Genomic DNA, 19,002 nt, shown 5'->3' on the forward strand with positions numbered 1-19,002 from the left:
CAAAGATTTATTTAAAAAAGAATCAGTTAAAGAGGCCATATTATGCTTTTTGGAGGTGTCTTTCCTGTAGTGTGTTATATAGGTTTGTGTGCATGTAAATGGTCTGCAGAGGCTAGAATCCATGTGTTCCCTCCAGAACATCTATCCCTTTAAGTGCTGCAGCTATGCTTTAACTTACAGATCTGTACTTTCTGAGTGATTTCCCAGGAATTCTCGAGACGGGAATATAAAAAATGTCCTTAAAAGGAAAGCTCTCTTCAAACCAAACTACATTTTCATTCAGTATTCATTGTTCATCGAAAACCTTCATTTGACTTTTTCTTATTTCTCTATATTATGTTTTACATTCACCTGGCTTTTGTTTTTAATTGTGCAAATTATTTTCCTGAATAATTAGTAAAAAAAATGACATCATTCTTTTTGGGGAAACTTCCTTGGAAATGATTTATGTTTAATCATAAGAGACTTTTCTGGTTAAATAAAATATAAGAAACTATGCAAAAAATAAATGCCTTCATAAGTTAGAATATTTTTTAAATTAAATTAGCTAAAGAATGTAATGCACTGATGACTTTTCTCCGTGTTTGTTTTGTGCTTCACAAAAGGCTGAACAAACTCTTTAAAGATCTTTATTGGTCGGTTGTTTACACAGTAAATATCAGCGGTATTTACATGACTCGCTATTAGGGAGCCTCTTTCCAGTAAACAAAGGATTGAAACATTTGATTGTACTGCAGATATAAAATAAGTTAAACTTTCAAACTAATATACAATTATACAGGGAAGGAATAAAAATCCAAATTAACTTTAAAAATGAACAGTAATGCTAAATTTACATTAAAAAAAAACTAAATAGCAGAAAAGAGGAATGTGTAAGAGTCGACCTGCTGATGTGGAATTATAATGAAAAATGGTCAAAAGACATTTATACTTTACATTTCAGTACATTCTCTGCAAATACATTTGGTCAGTGGTTGTCGCCAAGCTTATGAATTACTTTATGTGCATTAATGTCAAGGAATGCTATCGAAGCTAAATGTGCAATTTGTCGGGAATGTAAGAGCTAGTTACATCAACGATAGAACAAGGTTTGTCATATATAAGCGAACACACTGTAAACCACACTTTACCCTTTAGAAGGAGATCACTGAGCACCATATCTGTCGGTCATGGCTCACCTAACGTGTTCCCTTTGAGCCGAATGTCAATATATGCTCTGATCAAAATCTACAAGGTGCTTTTTCTCTGTTTGTCTGATGAGTTCCTGAGGATCTCAGTGCAAGAAGGGTCCACAGAGGGAGGGGCTGCTGGCTGTGTGCAGCCTGAGCTGGAGGACTCGCTGACCCTGATGGTGGGGAGGAGTCCGGGTCAGTTCTGGAGGTCAGTTCTGGGGGGTGGAGTAGAAGGAATGGTGCTGGTGGCTCTGGTCTCGAGGTTTGCTGGCGAACAGGAGAGGAGCACTCTCTGATCCGTACCAGCTGAAACACAGTCAGAAGAAACAGGTCACATACATGCATAGACGATTACACATCTTTTAGTTTGGGCATGATTTGAGGGGTTCTTTCTCATATTTTTGAAATTCAACTTGAGCTCCAATGTGTGAGAAATAAATAGAGATTCTCATCGAAAAAAAGGTCCTTTTTGAAACCAAGCCCCAGGAAGTGAACATACTTACATCTGAAAGATTTAAATTCTGAATTGTAAGCATACATTATATTCATTACTTTCATATCAAAAGTAGAAATATAGGTAGGTATAACTGTCCGCATATTGATTTCTAATCCCGCTACCTTTGTGAGGACAGTACCTTGAGTTTGGATGGGAGGCGCGTGCCCATGGCATAGGTGCATCCTCATCGCTACCCTGAGGGTCATCAAAGAAATACGGTCGAGGTAGGACCCTGTTGTTGACGGCCATGCTATTGCTCTGTGGAAACAGGAAAAAAACAAATACTGAAATCTCGTTGTTTAGTCGACATGCAGTGCAGTTTCTGTCCAATGTGCTCTCTACCTCTTGAGCGGGCCGGCGCACTCGGAAGATGAGGATGAGGAGGCCGGTGGGGAGCAGCTCCCAGATGAAGAGGATGGCACCGAAGGCCAGGTAGCCTGCGTCGCCCAGCTCACTGCGCAAGTCAGCCTACACACACGCACACAAACACACACGTGGTTATTTAGCAGTGTTTGCAGGCCATTCTTAAAGTATGGACGAACATTACTGCTGAGCGGTTTACTGACTCTGCGTCAGACTTTGAGTCGGTCACCTGGTCGGAGACGTTGTACCAGTCGAAGTTGAAGGACTCCACCCGGTGGCTCTGAAACAGGATGAGCACCGTCAGGTTGTAGCAGCCTCGACTGGCGAACAATAAGATGACTGCTGCTCCCAGTGCAGCGGTACGACACACCGTGGTACCCTGAAAGGGGAGAAACACACCAGGTAGAATGTATTTGTGGTATTTAATGTGGAATTTGTATTTTCTATAAGTATACCTATGTTTGAAAGTAGCAGACCAGTGATTTGAATTGTACTGTTATTTTTCTTCTTCTGATTATTATTATTATTATTATTATTATTATCTTATTATTGAACGTATTTAGAATTTGGTCTGATTGGATTTATTTTATTTTATTTGAATTCCTTATGTTTTAATATATAATCAAACATGTATTTCTTTTGGTACAAATTTGTTCAGAAGCAGCATCCTAGTGATTTGTTTTTCATTTTTCTTTGAGATTTGTTAAATTAATTTTGTATAATTATTATTGAATTTCAAACTAATCTAGATATTTAATTTACCTCTCATTGCATTGTTTTATTTTATTGTCATCCCCTATTTTTTATATTTAAAAATGTAGCTTGTTGTTATTAGCTCTCCAATATTATGTTCATGGGTGTACATGTTTGTCCCACAAAATCATTTTTTCTAAGTCTGCCGCTATCACACCTTGCTGATCAGGTAGGCGCTTGTGGAGTGCGAGTGCCGGGCCAGGACTATCAGCAGGGCGGCCAGCAACACCGCGTCCAGGAGGAAGAGCGAGTCGTTGATCAGGACTCGAACCAGGACCAGATTCCAGGTCCGCTCCCCGGACTCTGCATCAGCTCCGTCCCTGAGAGCCGCGCAGACCACGTTCACGCTGAGGAAGAGGGCGCTCATTGCACCGTACATGCAGCGCGCCAGCCATCTGAGGAACACATGGAACAGATTAGTACTTATCTGGTCTCTAAATGACAAATTGCTTTTTTTCTTTTTAATGCAGATGAAACTTACACTCCTCTGTCCACATCTGAGCTGTAATTCTCCCTCACTTTGAGTAACACCTGTGGTACAAGAGGCAAATAACCAACAGAGTAAACAAAAAACTGAAAGCAAAATAATTGTTATCAGGCATTTTCAGTCTGCCTGACGCTTCACAAACCTTCATTATTTGTCACAATGCCACCTGCTGTACATCGTTTATTTAAAGTTTTCTCAGTTTTGAGTGAGTTAATTGGTGGAGACACATAAAAACTCTTATAAAACAGGAAGTGGTACTGTCAGCAAAATATTGATAGTCGAATACTTTACAACGTACGTATTGCACCATTAACGTGATTCAACATCCGTGTTTTCCAAAATCTACCTGTGTCATCCCGCCCCAAAAAAAACCTGCACAATCCAATAGTACGTTAGACCTTGAAACTATTTTACTTTCACTTATTTACTCATCATAGAAAGTCTTTAAAATGTAATGGTTACATCAGACCGTGATTTTCACAATCTTGTTATCCATTTCTGTGAGCTAAGAGAGTTTTATCTTGTTTTCAAAAACCGAAAAATAATCTGGCACAAATTGGAACAAATGTTTTGGAATCTATTAAGCAGAACAATTCTGGTTTAAAAAAACAAATATATATATTTTCTTTCACAATAGAGTGAATACATTGGATTTTCTCGATTGCTGGTTGGACAAAATAAATACTTTTTAAATGCTTTACAACAACTTGCTATAGGTTCCAGTCCATCAATATTTCGCTGGTGTATCCTAGCTTTCTTACCTGAGTGAAATACAGGTTGATGAGGCTGAAAGTGAAGAACTGCAGACAGACGGGGAAGCAGTAGAGCAGCCAGTACGCCGCCACGGGCAGGTGGTTGGCCTCCAGAGCATTAGAGAAGTAGAAGGAGAAGAGGGTGGTGCGGAGGGCAGCCCAAAGCAGGCAGATGAAGAGGAAGACGCTCTGGTAGCTCCATCTCTTGTGTCTGTAGATGTAGAGGAGCCAGAGCTGGGCGTACACCACCAGGAAGAGTCCGGCGTACAGAGAGGTGTAGAGGATGGTGAAGCCCAGCTGCACCGACTGGGCGACGGCCGGGCTCAGGGGGATCGGGACGGGCTGGATGGAAGAGTTAGGAGGCGGCGAAGCTGTGACTAGAGCTTCCATTGGAGTACTGTGTGGACTGACTAAGTGTTCATCATCGTCACAGAAAAAGTGTCAAAGCTTCCCCTGTCAAACACATCGGATCACATGGGAGACCTGGAAGAAGATCACCAGAGGTCAGCAAGGCCTGAGTAGAAAAATGTACATCTTTATAGCACTTTGACTGGACGAAATAAACCATGAGACCATAATAGTTTGGGGGCAATGTTTTGTTTTTGAGACTTGTTTTTTTCCATCACACTTTCTTGAGATTCTCAAGAAAAATAATTGATGAATAACTAAATTGATATACAATCATAAACAAAACAAAAATCCCCCTTACTATTAGTTCTTTTTAAAGTGTTAACAGTTACTCATTTCAATTTCCCAAAATGTGCTATAGTAATAAAATTATATAATTTAATTGTGTCATATATTTCAGCATAGCTATTTGTGGTGGAAATTCCAGACTTAATCCCCTTTCAGTAATAAATGAAAAAACAAGTTTCAACCAAAGTTGTGTTATTTAATAAAGAGTTGAAGTGTTTAACAGAATCAATCTATGTTCAGCTGGAAGGTCAGATAACCCTCGATCAAACAAACGACAACAATCTTAAAGGGAAGAAAATAAAAGATGGGAACAGCCAATCAAAGCACGAGAACATTACAGTCTATTGAAATGGTGGAGAATTATAAACGTTAACATCGGTATGATTATTTACCCAACAATGGTCACTCTTCTGTCTGTGTAATGTTAGAGAACAGAAGGTAGCAAATTTGTATTTAAGGTGTGTGACTGCCTTGGAGGGACAGCTGTAGTGGGCCAAGGAAAAATAAAGTTAACTGAATGACACTTCAATGATACATTTCCATGATAGCATTGAATTAGGTTCAATTAACCATATCTCAGTCATATGTTGATGCATGGCTTGGGCATGGATAGCACTTTATGAAAGGTGGTGTTGCTCTGTTGATTGATTTTGGGTGAAAAGCTTATGATTTCATTTATATTTCTCTTGTAAGGGATCCACTGTGAATAAGGACCAGTGGAGTTTCGAAGCACATAATGGAAGTGAAAGCAATACTTTGTTGATTCAGAAGTGAAAGTACAGTAAAAATAAAAATAAAAAGGCATTTCCCAAAAATGAATGTAGTAAATGAACAATCATGATAAATGATTGTGATCTTGATATGGATCAAAATGATTCCGGTTTTCATTTCGGCCGCAATCATGTAGCTCTTCTACTAGACCAGCAGTCATTCAGAAAATACTTGCAAAAAACATAAATATCTGACAATTAAGTCAAACATGATCATATCTGAGTCTGCAATCTACATAAGTCCTTTCGCTAATATTGACATACATCCTAGTGTTTCGAATATTTTTTATTCAGTATTTAAGAAACACATTTAAGCTGATTCAAGAGGTGATCACAACACTTGTGACAATCCCATGACATAATTACAAAGGGCAGACATCATTTTTCCAGCTTTGTCAGCTTTTACATTGATTTAAACAGTGACCCTTTTAAATAACAATACAAGTCACATGATGGTGTCTGTTGATGACACCACAGGAAACAACTACAGTAATCTAGCATGTCAAAACCCAAAGATTCTCTTTCATTTTCGACATAAATAACAACATTTCAAACTCTAGTTATGTCATATTTGTGGCACTATTGGATGTCCTTATAATGTACAGATTGTCGCTTGGGTAGTTTTTCCGTAACCTTTGAAACTCAATAACCCAGAGAAAAAAATCTCTTTACTTTAGTCTTTGGAAAGATAAACAACCGCTGCTCTACTCGGACTGCTAGACAACAGCGGCTAAGCTAACTGAAACTAACTTTGTTAACTAACGTCAGAATGAATGTCAACTATTTCATACTCTCGCCCAACTATTCTTTGCTTTATCCCAAGCAAACACACTATATGTATAGGCTGTCAGTACTCATTTAACAAAAACAACAGACCTTTTTGACGGGAGCAGGGTCAGCGGCGGATGACTGTAATCCCTCGCTTCCGTGTTGTGTGCTCTGCGTGACGTCACACGGGAGGAGCCAGTGCTTTGAATCCAACTCCCAACCGCCAATCAGCGGTGACAGGAAATCGCGGTTTCTTTAAGTCGTTGTTTACTTGTCTCAAGAAGCACGGCGCATTAATATCTAATTAAAAGGTAAGAGTGATTATAAGTCACTGATAAAGGTGATAAATTAGCACTAGTAGGTGTCCTATTCAACTATTATTTACAATACCTTTATATTTACTAGTGGATAAAGTGGGCTCTCTTCCACAGACTCATTACCGTTAATCCCTTGTCACGAAGGTGTTGCATTACTAACAAAGATGCCGATGGTGCTGCGGTCACGAAAATCCCTCGCCCCAAGTAAAGCAAGTGAGGGAGAGGAGAGTGAGGAAGAGTCCCAGGACACAGCCCCAGTAACTAATAGAAGGTCGGCCCGCCCGCACGGGAGCACTACGTACGAGGTGGGTATTTTTATTACTCAGCTTTTCCGCCTCCTCTTCCTCCTCTTCCTCCTCCGCTGCTGCTGCTGAACACTTCAGCCACGTAGCTCCTCGCTAACGTCAACGGCGGCTGCAGCGTTAGCTAACCGGACAGAAACAACACAGGAAGGAGAGTATCAAGACTACCTTATTAAAGTGACGTACATTTACTGCTTTAACCACTTTAACGTTTGTAGTATTTGCTTAGCCGGTTAGCATAACTGTTAGGAGCTAATAACTGCACCGTGAGTGTGAAGCACTGCGCCCTGCTGTAGTTTACTGCATCATGGTGAGTTACCCTCCCTTTGCTGACTGATTTTATATATACAAATATGACAAGTTATTGCTCCTTATATTACTTTCTTACTCTTGAATATTAATATACAACAGCTGAATATGTCTTTACATCTTCCATTGTCTGTGGTGTAAAGTCACTTTTCTCAAGTACACTGAGCACAATTTTGAGAATTTAGTTTGTTGCTCCTTTGCTCTTTCTAACCAACTACAATACAGAGGTAAATCGTGTACTTTTACTCCACTGCATTTATTTTATACCTTTATTAATTAGCAGATCTGGATTAATGATGTGAAATATGATAAAACCTTAAATCAGACTTCAGTCACACCTGTAGTAAATTCAGCAGCTACCCTGCAGTATACAGTCATTCAAACTAGCTGCACCTTTACCGCTTTGAGAACACTTTAATGATCAATAATTACAAAACATATCAGAGATATTATAAGAAAGTGGCCCGATCTGCATAATGATTACGTTTGCTATCAGTACTTTATGTATAATTTGATGCTAATACTTTTCTACTTTTACTTGAGTAACATTTGCAATGCAGGACTTTTACTTGTAATTGAGTATTCCTACACTCTGCAACTACTTTTAATCAAGTACAAGATATGAAAATTCTTCCACCTCTATCCATTGTGTTTATGCTTTATAACAGTGTTTCCTCCTTGTTAACTGTGAATATATTGTGTCTTCTTGTCCCATCAGGAGTCAGATGAGTCAGACTCTGAGTCTGTCCAGAGCTTAAGGATGGAGGAGACACTTCAAAGCACCCCTGCAGAGCTGGAGGAGGATACTGCTGAGGATGCTCATGTAACGGTAGGCTATAATTCACCTCACAAAACAACCCAAACAAACACACCTCTCGCTGTAAGATGTTTACCAAAGGCCTGAAAAAGCTAGTGTGTGCAGCAGCATGTAATCTTCAACAGGATCGATTGGAAGGCTAGTGTTTAAGTGTCCTAATCTCATTTAGCCGGTGGTTCAGAAGTAAAGCTCAGTTATATATTTAGCCCATATGTTCACTATTTACGTATAAACCGGGGAACCCATATATACTAGACTAATATGTGAACCAAAAAGTAAATATATATATTAAGCGTAAATAACATTTAGATAAATCATCATAAAAAATGTATCTAAGTAATGAGAAAGTCAGCGAAAATAAATGCTGTCCAATTGACATAATGTGTAGAAACGCTGATCTTTGCTAACATGTCCACAAATGTACTAAAACAGTATTAAAACAGTCAGGCTTTAAGTGTTTGTATTTATACACGGATGCTTTCAGGAGCAGTTGTCATAACTCGCTTTGCTTCAGTGAATATCATAAAATGTAGTTCAGAGCTAGATCAACATATGATATTAAGCAATATTAGCGCACTGCAGTTAAATCGGTGAACAGGCAGGCAGATAATTTAGTAAATTGCAGTACACTTAGTATAAACTAGTTAGAGGTAACCTAAAAACTATGTTTTAACTCCATTGATTGCTGTTTCAGTTTCAACTGAAAAAATGGTCTCGTTTGTTAATCGTATAAAAATGTAATGTGATGGATCATTTAAAAAAGAATGAATATAAGCATATTTTGATAATTGCTATAAATCCTTTACACGTTGGGCTGGAAAAGTTTTACTCCCTCTGCAGACTTTGTGTGTTGCCATAGCAGGGAAAGCACAGCTGTTACTGATAACATTAACGATGGCTCAGCTCTGTTGTAGTGTCTCAGTAAGCTGTGACCCTGACACTGAGCCAGCAGGAACTCAATGCAATCTACCATCAATTATTTACACCTGGGGTCTAATAATGTGACATGTCTTCTGTGGCATTACAGAAAATAGCAAGCGCAAAATAGAAACATGAAGAAGAAAGGAAAAAATCACATATTGAAACGGGTTCCACCGTGCGGTTGCAACACCGGATGACATAAAGTGAATAAACGTTTAAAAAATATAGTTAAAAGTAATCATTTATTTTGAGGCAAGGACTACAACACTTGTACAACAGCAGCAGTTACATCAATATATCCTGTTAAAGTTCAAATTCTGTTGAGTGTTTATTTTCTTCATTAATTTCTACAATACCAGCCCCACCCTAGCTCACATGTTATTTAAAAAATACTTTTTCCTTTATTTATATTTCTGTCAGGGAACTAAATAACCTTTATTTTTAGTTTCTACATTTTTGACTATATTTTCATAATTCCCTAAAGACTTATGTTCCAATGAAAAAATAAACCAAATAAAAAAAGTGTAAAAGTCTTTACTAAACAGAAGACTAAATAATGATAATCACTTTGGAGTCTACTTTGGAACGACGGTTGCCATTGGATATGCATGTATACAATTGATGGAATTAAACTCAAAGTAAAGAAAATTGATTGTTCTTCAGAATGTAAAGTTCAAATATGTTGTAGCCATGGTGATACATTCATAAACAAATATGTAGAAATGATAAACAGTCCGTGGTGCATCAGACAGGAGAGCTCATTTGAATAGGAGTGGCTATACAAGCTTTCTCAGTGCTGCGCAGCCACCACAGGTAATACTCAGGGTTATGGTATTGTTGTCGAACAATAACAAGGAGTTTGCAAATGACTGTTTAACTGCTAGCTTTCAGGAAGCTGTTTCAGGTGTTCAGCGGTACTTACTGTAGGGTGTCGTCATGAGTTTGAAGTCATTTCACTTGTGCGTAAGAGGTGCTGTAGATATTTCTTTCAAAACAGCTGCACACTTGATGCTTATTTCTAATTTAGTGCTGTCTTCCTCAGGAATTGAAGTATTGTAGCGTCTTGCTAGAGCGCCTGGGGGCTGAAGAAAAGGCAAGTAAAGAGCTTGAAGAGAGAGAAGACATGAACCGAAAAGGTGGGAAACCCATCTCCCGGATCCCAACTTTCCAAAAACGACCCAGCAGTGCAATCCCAACACCGGAGCTGCATGTTCCCAAAAAAGATCCCCCTGTCCACGTAGCTCAGCCTCAGGAGAAATCTGGGAGCGGCGGTGCAGAGGCCTTGAAGCCCAAGCTAACCGATATCAGAGAAAAGGCATTCCCTTTACCGTCAGTGCGCACCCCCAAGATCGGCTTTGAAGCGGAACCGTACACTGCAGTTGCCTATAGTCCCCTTATCACAGCTCCCAAGGGTCTTTATGAGTCTGCGCAATACTCCCCCATGATTGTGAGCCCCAGGCCTGCCCTCAGACCGCAGCAGGACGGGAGCCAAACGCTCGAAAAAGGAGCTGACACCATACTAGATGCCCCTGACTCTCGGGTGCAAGAAGAGGGCCCCATTGGCCAAAAGCCTTTTGAAGACACCAAGGAAACGTATGACGTTGCGGTTGAGAGCAGGATTACCCTCACTGCCTATGGAGACACCAACAAGTCTGAAGACGACCTTCACACAACTGAGGTCAGCGATGTGGAGGCGATCATGGACGAACAACCACCGTGGGAAACCGAGCCCAAGAACCCGCTCGAATTCAAGAACAGTAGATCTTCATCAGAGGCTGAATGTGAGGATGATTTTGCAGAGGAAAAGTCAGAGGACCATGATGATGATGAAGGGGAATTGAAGGAGCATCAAGAACCTCTTATAACGTCTGAGTTCTTAGGTCATGCAGAGAAAAGCGTCAGCGCTGATGAACCGAGCTTTCCTGCAGCACCAGGGAAACCTACGGAATCTACCAAGTCGACTAAGGTGGGTAGAAAAGATTCCTCTCACATCAGTCACACAGTTGTCTCTGGGGTCTTAGTCACTCAAACAAGAATTTCACCACACCCTGCAGTAACTGCTGTGGTATGCTACGCAGCCCTCAGCTGTTTTCCAGTCTTGTGACAAAAGCTGCGATCCTAACTTTCACAATGTTGCTCGTGTTGTTCTGTAGAGCTCAGGACGCTGCAGTTTTGCGCTCTTCTGCTTCCTTCCCACCGTCTTGCTGCTTGTCGGGGGGCTTGGTCAGCATGTGTGGCACTATGGGCTCCCCATGTCCGTGGCCCAGCTCATGTCTCAGATGGAGCTACACTGGATGGAAGGCTTGCTGGTGTCAGAGCCCTGCACCACTGACTGTCGGTAAGACACAATCAGGCAAATTGTTTGTCCATCACCAAAAATGTTGTTCTATTGAGCCACCCACTTGGATAAAAGAGTTGAATTTGTAAAATGTACCCTCATGAAAACTCTTGACACAATCATTCCCCTTTTTATTTACAAAGCTATCCGAGTATATATGCACCCCTCTACGGAAGCTTTGATAGGCAAGGGAGAGGAAAAACATTTTGGGGCCCTTTTTCTTTTTTCAGATCAGATCTAAATTGTTTAGTACTCAACACATTTGGAAGAGTATTGGAAAGCAGAACATTTACATATTTAAGGCTGGACAAAGCGTTTTGGGTCATTTTTGCACAGAAAAATGACTTTGGGGAATAATCGATGGTCACAATAGTTGCAGACTATTTTGTTTTATGATACTTGTTTTTATTGTCACATTTTTTTCCCCAATAAACTAAAGACATAGAGGAGTCAATTCAGATTCTAAATAAAAATTGACCACAACAATTGTTTTTCTTCTGCTGGCCTCTCAGGGCTTCCCTACCATAATTACTGTCCGTTTAGCCGTTTGGAAGCTGAGTTTTGAGCCACAGCTAAATCATTATAAACCTGTTAAACTTTAAAGGTGAGCATCTCTTTTGGTTTAAGACAATTTCTTTCCCCCGTGTTCAGGGTGCGGCTGGTGGAGAGCATCCCCGAGGGTCTCTACCCGTCCTCCCCCCGTCCGGGGAGAGCATCGCAGACAGCTGGCTGCACCTGCTGGACAAAGCCAACAGCTCGGTCCACGTCGCTGCGTTCTACTTCAGCCTGCGAGGCAGCGAGGTCCCAGACGCCTCGGACTCTCAGGTCAGTTCAGCGGCACGCCCTCAATGAAGGTTGCTGTTTTTATTTCAATAATGTGTGTAATATCATTTCCTCCTATTTTGCAGGGGAGAATGGTGTTTGAGAAACTGAAACGACTTGAATCCAAAGGTGTGAAACTTCAGATCGCCGTCAACGCCCCGCAGACCTCCCCTCAGGACACGGCAGAGTTAGCTGCAACAGGTACATCGTCACCAACGACATGGAGAGCAATGTGTTGCACCATACATCACAGCTGGACAGGGCAACATCATTTGGTTTCATAACACACAAATGTCTTTTCAATATAGTTATTTCACCATTTGTGTAATTGGGGATCAGTTTATTTATTTAAAATCATTCTCATATTGTTTGCAAAATGTATGAACAGTATGTCTTTATATTAATCAGAATCAGAATACTTTATTTATCCTGGGGTAAAATGGGATCTAAATACATACCGGTATATAAACATTGGTTCAAGTAAGAAGTCCAATAGAACAAATACAATTGAATAATATTATTCAAATAAACATAAGAAGTAAGAGTAAGAAAGTGCACGAAAAGATCAATTATAATAAATGTATTTGTATAAAAATGTGAAGTTAAGTCAAATTGAATAAATGATCAAATCAAATTTAAAACATTCATATATAAATATAATACTGGATATTTGTTGTTGAACACTCATTAAACATATTGTTGAAAATAATTAGCAGTAATTTACATATTTTTACTGTAATATATTCGTCTTCATCCATTTATTAGTGACTGCTATTTTTGTATGTTGTGCCTTTTTTTATATTTAATTTTTTTTATTGTGGGAATTTAATAAATTGCATTTGAAGGTGCCTTTTTGGGCACTCAAGGACACCGTACAAAGATTCTTCTTAAAAAGACATTAAAAGGAAACAGCAATAAAAATATAGAATAAATAAACACAATAGAAAGAGACGGAGCAATTATCATCAAATGGAATAGGCAGTTTCAAACAGATGAGTTTTGAGTTTGTTTGTGAAATGGGGAAATGAATGGATGTTTTTGAGTTGGGGTGGTAATGAATTCCAGAGATTGGGAGCAGAGTGGCTGAATGCTCTGTTCCCCATGGTAATGAGACGGGCAGAGGGGACAGACAGGTGTATGGAGGAAGAGGATCTGAGGGAGCGGGAGGGAGTGGGAACATGGAGGAGGTCGGACAGATATGGGGGGGCGAAGTTGTGGATGGCTTTGAATGTTAACAGGAGGACTTGAATTGAATACGGAACTGAACCGGGAGCCAGTGGAGCTGTTGGAGTACAGGAGTGATGTGGTGGATGTAGGGGGTCCGAGTTATGATGCGGGCAGCTGAATTCTGGACCAGTTGAAGTTTATGGAGGGATTTGTGAGGGAGGCCAAAGAGGAGAGAGTTACAGTAATCCAGACGGGAAGTGACGAGGATGGCGGCAGTGTGGGGGGTAAGGGAGGGGCAGAGGCGATTGATTTTTCGTAGGTGGAAGTAGGCAGACCGAGAAATGGGATTGAGAGGACAGTGTGCTGTCAAGGATGACACCCAGACTCTTAACCTGGGGGGAGGGTGAAACAGAGGAGTTATCGACAGTGAGTGAAAAGCTGTCGGTTTTGGATAAAGTGGATTTGGTGCCAATGAGGAGAACCTCAGTTTTGTTACTGTTTAATTTAAGGAAGTTTAGGGTGAACCAGGTTTGTATTTCAGAGATGCAATCAGTGAGGGAGGGAGAGTGGACGAGGGTTTAGTGGTGAGGTAGAGCCGGTTGTCATCAGCATAGCAGTGGAAGTGAATGTTAAATTTGCGGAGGATATTGCTGAGGGGAAGGAGTTAGGTGATGAAGAGGAGGGGCCCCACCTGAAGTGACGGCAGAGGGGATGGATTTAAAGGACTTGAGTTGAATGAACTGAGTGCGGCCAGAGAGGTAAGATGTGAACCAGTCTAAGGGAGTGTGGGTGAAGCCAATGGAAGATGGCCTGTTGAGGAGGGTGGTGTGACAGATGGTATCAAAGGCTGCACTCGGGTCAAGGAGGATGAGGATGGTGAGGAGTCCAGAATCAGCTGCCATAAAGAGGTCGTTGGTGATTTTGTTGAGTGCTGTTTCAGTGCTATGAAGTGGGCGGAAACAGGACTGGAACTGTTCATGCAGGTTATTGTTGGATAGGTGAGAATGTAGTTGGGAGGCAACTGTTTTTTCAAGGATTTTGGAAATGAAGGGTAGATTGGAGTCAGGATGGAAGTTGTTGGAGGGGTGGGCGCCAGGTTTTTTCAGAATTGGGGTAATGGCAGCAACTCTGAAGGATGTAGGGACAGTTCAAGGGTGAGACAGGAGTGGATGATGGCAGAAATGAGGGGGACCAGAGAGGGGAGGGAGGCTTTAACAAGTTGTGTGGGGAGGGGGTCCAGTTGACAGGTGGATGGCTTGGATTTCCGGATGAATTCTGTGATTTCTGAGTGAGTGGGGAGCTGGAAGGAGGAGAATGAGTGTGTGGATGGGTGAAAGTAGGCTGAGATGCTGATGTGTGGGATTGATCGAAGGTGCTGGTGGATGTTCTTGATTTTTGCAGTGAAAAAGGACATAATGGAGTTGCAATTTGTATATATGTGTCTATGTTTGATAACGTAAGTATTTCTATATATTAACTTTTATTCCTCTGGGTTGTGAGAAACATCACTTTGATCTCCCTGTCTGTATCTTACACACAGAAGATTGACAAGAAAGCTGACTTTGACTTTGATGCAGGCTTGCCTCCCCAATCATGGCCCGTCACTACCTTTGATGTTTATGGTTTGTTTTGTTTTCAGGTGCTGAAGTGAGAGAGGTGGACCTGAAGGCTGTGACCGGAGGCATCGTCCACACCAAGCTGCTGGTGGTGGATCAAAAGCATTTCTACCTGGGCAGTGCCAACATGGACTGGCGCTCTCTAAGTCAGGTAAATCAGAGTAGACGTGTCGTTTCAACTAATAAGACAATACTGCTGATGTATACATTGGGTAAAATAATCTGGATTATTATTATATTGTGCATTCTACATGTTGGTGCTGGTTTGAGGTTGTACTTCATCCTCAGCTGGAGTATGTGAGTGACACAATGTTTCCTGTTGAGCAGGTGAAGGAGGTGGGGCTGTGGGTGGAGGACTGCAGCTGCCTGGCTCAGGACGCCTTCAGGATCTTCGGGGTGTACCGGAGCATCGGAGGATTGAACAACGGCTCCCTGCCGCCGTACTGGCCCGCTCGTTTCTCCGCCCTGTCCAGCTCCCAGAGTCCCCTGCACCTCAAGTTCAATGGCGTGCCGGCTCAGGTCTACCTGTCTGTAAGTTCAGGCCTGGTACATTAAGGCTGGTGCATATGTTATTATAAAAAATACTGCATACCCAAACTGATGTAACATTTCCTTTTTGTTTAGACTATTTTCAAACCCAGTCAAGTCTGTACATTTAATCCAGGTTAAGGTGCGCTTTGTTTTTTCACCTGTTATGACGTGGTATGCCCTTTTTCAAGAATCTATTTGTCAGAGTTGGTAATAAATACATTTTATTTAGTTTTCCACTTGAACTATTCCATTTTTTGGATCATTTTCAACTCTAGAATGAAACTGAATACAAAAAAGGATGTCTATCTGGATCTTAAATAAAGGAAATATCAGCAGCAGCCGAACAGAGTCGGTAAAACACGGATGTTATTCACAGTGAAAATTGTTATAAGCGTCTTTGTTTCCCCTGTAGTGACCGTCCTCTCGCTGCTCCAATGATTCTCACCTCCTCTTTTCTGTCTGTGTCCTGCAGAGCGCCCCCCCGCAGATCTCAGCGCGCGGCCGCTCAGATGATCTCTCCACCATCCTGTCCGTCATCGACGACGCCCAGAAATTCATTCACATCTCCGTCATGGACTACCTTCCTCTGTCTCAGTTCTCAGAGCCACTCAGGTGACGTTACCCTCTACTCAACGATCCCAGACAGAACACCAATAGATTCCTCACTCTGAATAATATAGTAAAACTCCATCTCAATAGTTGGTGCAGGAATGAGTCCTCAAACCCAGAAATGAGTTAGCATTAAACACTTCTGGACACTGGAAATAAGGTCTTTGGTTAACACAAACTTAAGCAAGTTTCATGTTTTGTTTTACAACAGCAAATAGGTCAGTAAATACTCCACTGTAAATTTCCAAAGCCTTTGTGTGTCATTAAAAACGGCGGTTGCTAAAAAGTGGCTAAATGAGACAACTGAACATCATTATCGCCTTTAGCCTTACGTTAGCTTTTGACTTCTAGCAATAGCATATGCACTTCAACTTCTATAAAAGTGGTGTTAGTATGTGGGGATTATCCTGCTGAATAAAACATGTAAGAAAAATAAAAGTGAGTTTGCCGCAGATTATTTTTTATGCTATGAACTAAAATCCAATGGAAAATGGAAGCCCCTGCAATGCTAACTTCCTGTTTGTCCGGAAAAAAAGACATCACTGCCCACATTCAGTCGTGAAACCTGGTAAATAGATACGTTTAAAAAGCATTTACTGAATCAACAGTCACAACACTGGATCCTGATTGGCTGACAGAGCAGCTACTCGGAGTAAATTGAGCTTCAGCTGCTGATTTAAAGCTTTCTAGTTCAAAGGCATTATCCTCCTCTCTCCTTTGGTGTAGCCCAGTAGCGCCACAGACGGTTTGATATCGATGGTGTATATCAAAGTGTGCGTTGTTCTCTCTCTCAGGTTCTGGCCGGCCATCGACTCGGCGCTGCGCTCCACGGCCTGCACCAGAGGCGTACAGGTCCGCCTGCTGGTCAGCTGCTGGAAGCACTCCCCCGCCGCCATGTTCCCCTTCCTGCAGTCCCTTCTGCTGCTCAACCGGCCACCACTCAAATGCAACATTGACGTGGTGAGTTTTTTTACCCTACATAATGACGTGGCCCTCAACTGACCCGTGTGTTTTAAACCTCTGCTGTTTGTTTCCGTGCAGAAAATCTTCACAGTGCCTTCAACACCGGAGCAGATGAAGATCCCCTTCGCACGAGTCAATCACGCCAAGTACATGGTTACGGACAGAGTGGTGTACATAGGTATGATATTAACACTTGGTGTTTTTTTATTATTACTGTCAACCTTTCAAAATTATAGCAACTGTGTAAAGATCCAGAAATATGGTAGGTTTTTTTTTCAGAGGCTTTAAGGTGATTTCACTTAATGTTACTTTATACTTTTACTCCACTTTAAATGTATGAAAATAATTACTTATTTCACAGGTATTATTTCATTCAAATAAATATATAAGAATGTTCCTAAACTTAATTTTAATTTAAACTCAACTTGTGTGTGTGTGTGTGTGTGTGTGTGTGTGTGTGTGTGTGTGTGTGTGTGTGTGTGTGTGTGTGTGTGTGTGTGTGTGTGTGTGTGTGTGTGTGTGTGTGTGTGTGTGTGTGTGTGTGTGTGTGTGTGTGTGTGTGTGTGTGTGTGTGTGTGTGTGTGTGTGTGTGTGTGTGTGTGTGTGTGTGTGTGTGTGTGTGTGTGTGTGTGTGTGTGTGTGTCCGTGTCCGTGTCCGTGTCCACAGGGACCTCTAACTGGTCCGAGGACTACTTCACGCAGACGGCTGGGGTCGGCCTGGTGGTGAACCAGACGGGCTCCAAGGTGAAGGAGGGTCAGGGGACGGTGCAGGCGCAGGCGGAGGAGCTGTTCCTCCGAGACTGGACGTCAGACTACGCCCGCTCTCTCTCCGTGGACGACGTGCACATCTGCCCGCACTGACGCTGTGTCCTCTAATAAAGCTCATCTCGCCTGCTCCTGCTACTTGAACTCTGTGAAGAATCCTCTTGCTGTACCGCGGGAATGAACTCTGATTTTATTTCGCAACTTGCTGCCTGATTTTCTGTATATAATTGCATTTTTTTATATTTTGAGACGTGTTATTTTTTAGATTGTTCTGATGGTTTTCTCAAGGCATAAGGGAACTCGCTTTGTACACTTTATTTTATGCCTGGAGCATTCTGTATATTTTCCTTATTATAATGCGGGATCCAAGCCTTGTTTCTCTACAAATGTTTCTTCTGTTTTTCTTCAGAATGAATGATAGGAACCATGTGCGTCTCACGGGGGAAGGGTGGTTGGGAGGGATAGGGAGGGATGAAAAGGGGTGAGGTGTTAACTGTACAATATTTCTTTTTTAACTCAAAAAAACTTAAACTTTGTTAATTTAAAAAAATCTCATGCAGGAAATAAAACATTTTCCAAAGAGATGCATAAATAACGGCATTGTTAACGCTGCTTGAGCTATGGGCTGTTAATGATGGCGTGTAAGCCATAAGTCAGTCGATTAGAAAGTTCCTGTAAATACTGTATTGCTCATACATAACTGACAAGACATTTCATTTCAAAATGTTCTACCACACAGAAAATAACTTTCTCAAATTGGAGTGAGCGTTCTTAGTTTTTTGTCACTTTTTCTGGCCTCTGTCTGAAAATGCCTGTTTGCGTGATCACTTCCTCCCCAGGGTAATGTATTGTACGCTTCACATTCTGTTTGTGTTACTGACTGAGCAGCTTACCTGATGATTCAGTTGAAATAAAACCTTCTTGGTTGGAATTGGAGAGCTTCATGAGCACTGTACTTTCTGGAATATAATGGAACTACATTGCACTCCGCTGGTAGTACTAAAAGGGAAAAACACAATGTGTCCTTCGAGCAATAATGATCTGCTGATTCAAGATTATCCACAGATATGGTTGTGATTAATTTACTGAGTATACAGCCATGATAGCAGCTCTGAGACACTGTGCTTAAAGAGGCCCTATGATGCAAATTTTTAGGTCAGTTTTTGTATTTTGTGCCTCTACGGCGACATGTCTCCATGCTATAATGTTCAGAATGGCCTTTATTTTTCTCATACTGCCTTAATTATTCCGCCAATTCTTTAATACTA

The 19,002-nt window shown here is 41.3% G+C and overlaps 2 protein-coding genes across 4 annotated transcripts; one reads left to right on the top strand and one right to left on the bottom strand.

The window, feature by feature from the left end:
- Nucleotides 1-615: 615 nt before the first annotated feature.
- Nucleotides 616-6,827, bottom strand: gpr137 (G protein-coupled receptor 137). Of its 3 annotated transcripts, none has more exons than XM_063876157.1 (8): nt 6,366-6,827; nt 4,033-4,537; nt 3,266-3,315; nt 2,942-3,179; nt 2,235-2,410; nt 2,011-2,136; nt 1,808-1,926; nt 616-1,478 (listed from the first exon to the last, which is right to left on the bottom strand). In XM_063876157.1, exons 2-8 carry the CDS (start codon nt 4,411-4,413, stop codon nt 1,369-1,371), a joined length of 1,200 nt encoding a protein of 399 aa, XP_063732227.1. In that variant the 5' UTR covers nt 4,414-4,537; nt 6,366-6,827; the 3' UTR covers nt 616-1,368. The 3 variants fall into 3 exon arrangements, with proteins under 3 accessions (XP_063732227.1, XP_063732226.1, XP_063732228.1); XM_063876156.1 differs by having other exon boundaries at nt 4,033-4,506; nt 6,366-6,825; XM_063876158.1 differs by having other exon boundaries at nt 2,261-2,410; nt 4,033-4,506; nt 6,366-6,526.
- On the top strand, nt 6,467-18,670 carry pld7 (phospholipase D family, member 7). Its single transcript, XM_063876153.1, is given in 14 exon segments — nt 6,467-6,568; nt 6,689-6,879; nt 7,904-8,014; nt 9,966-10,889; nt 11,077-11,261; nt 11,913-11,956; nt 11,959-12,086; nt 12,170-12,284; nt 14,890-15,017; nt 15,194-15,397; nt 15,870-16,009; nt 16,801-16,966; nt 17,048-17,147; nt 17,637-18,670. Coding segments are annotated over 13 exon segments (2,580 nt in total). The 5' UTR covers nt 6,467-6,568; nt 6,689-6,738; the 3' UTR covers nt 17,831-18,670.
- Nucleotides 18,671-19,002: the final 332 nt, after the last annotated feature.

This window comes from Eleginops maclovinus, chromosome 23 (genome assembly GCF_036324505.1).
Source record: "Eleginops maclovinus isolate JMC-PN-2008 ecotype Puerto Natales chromosome 23, JC_Emac_rtc_rv5, whole genome shotgun sequence".
Classification (NCBI taxonomy): Eukaryota; Metazoa; Chordata; class Actinopteri; order Perciformes; family Eleginopidae; genus Eleginops; species Eleginops maclovinus.

Bases quoted from the DNA above. Each gene is read 5' to 3' on its own strand.
- gpr137 (XM_063876157.1), bottom strand. From the start codon at position 4,413: ATGGAAGCTCTAGTCACAGCTTCGCCGCCTCCTAACTCTTCCATCCAG. The intron at 1,927-2,010 runs GTAGAGAGCACA...CTGTTTCCACAG, and splicing joins TGCGCCGGCCCGCTCAAGAG to AGCAATAGCATGGCCGTCAA. The intron at 1,479-1,807 runs GTACTGTCCTCA...ACTGTGTTTCAG, and splicing joins GCCTCCCATCCAAACTCAAG to CTGGTACGGATCAGAGAGTG.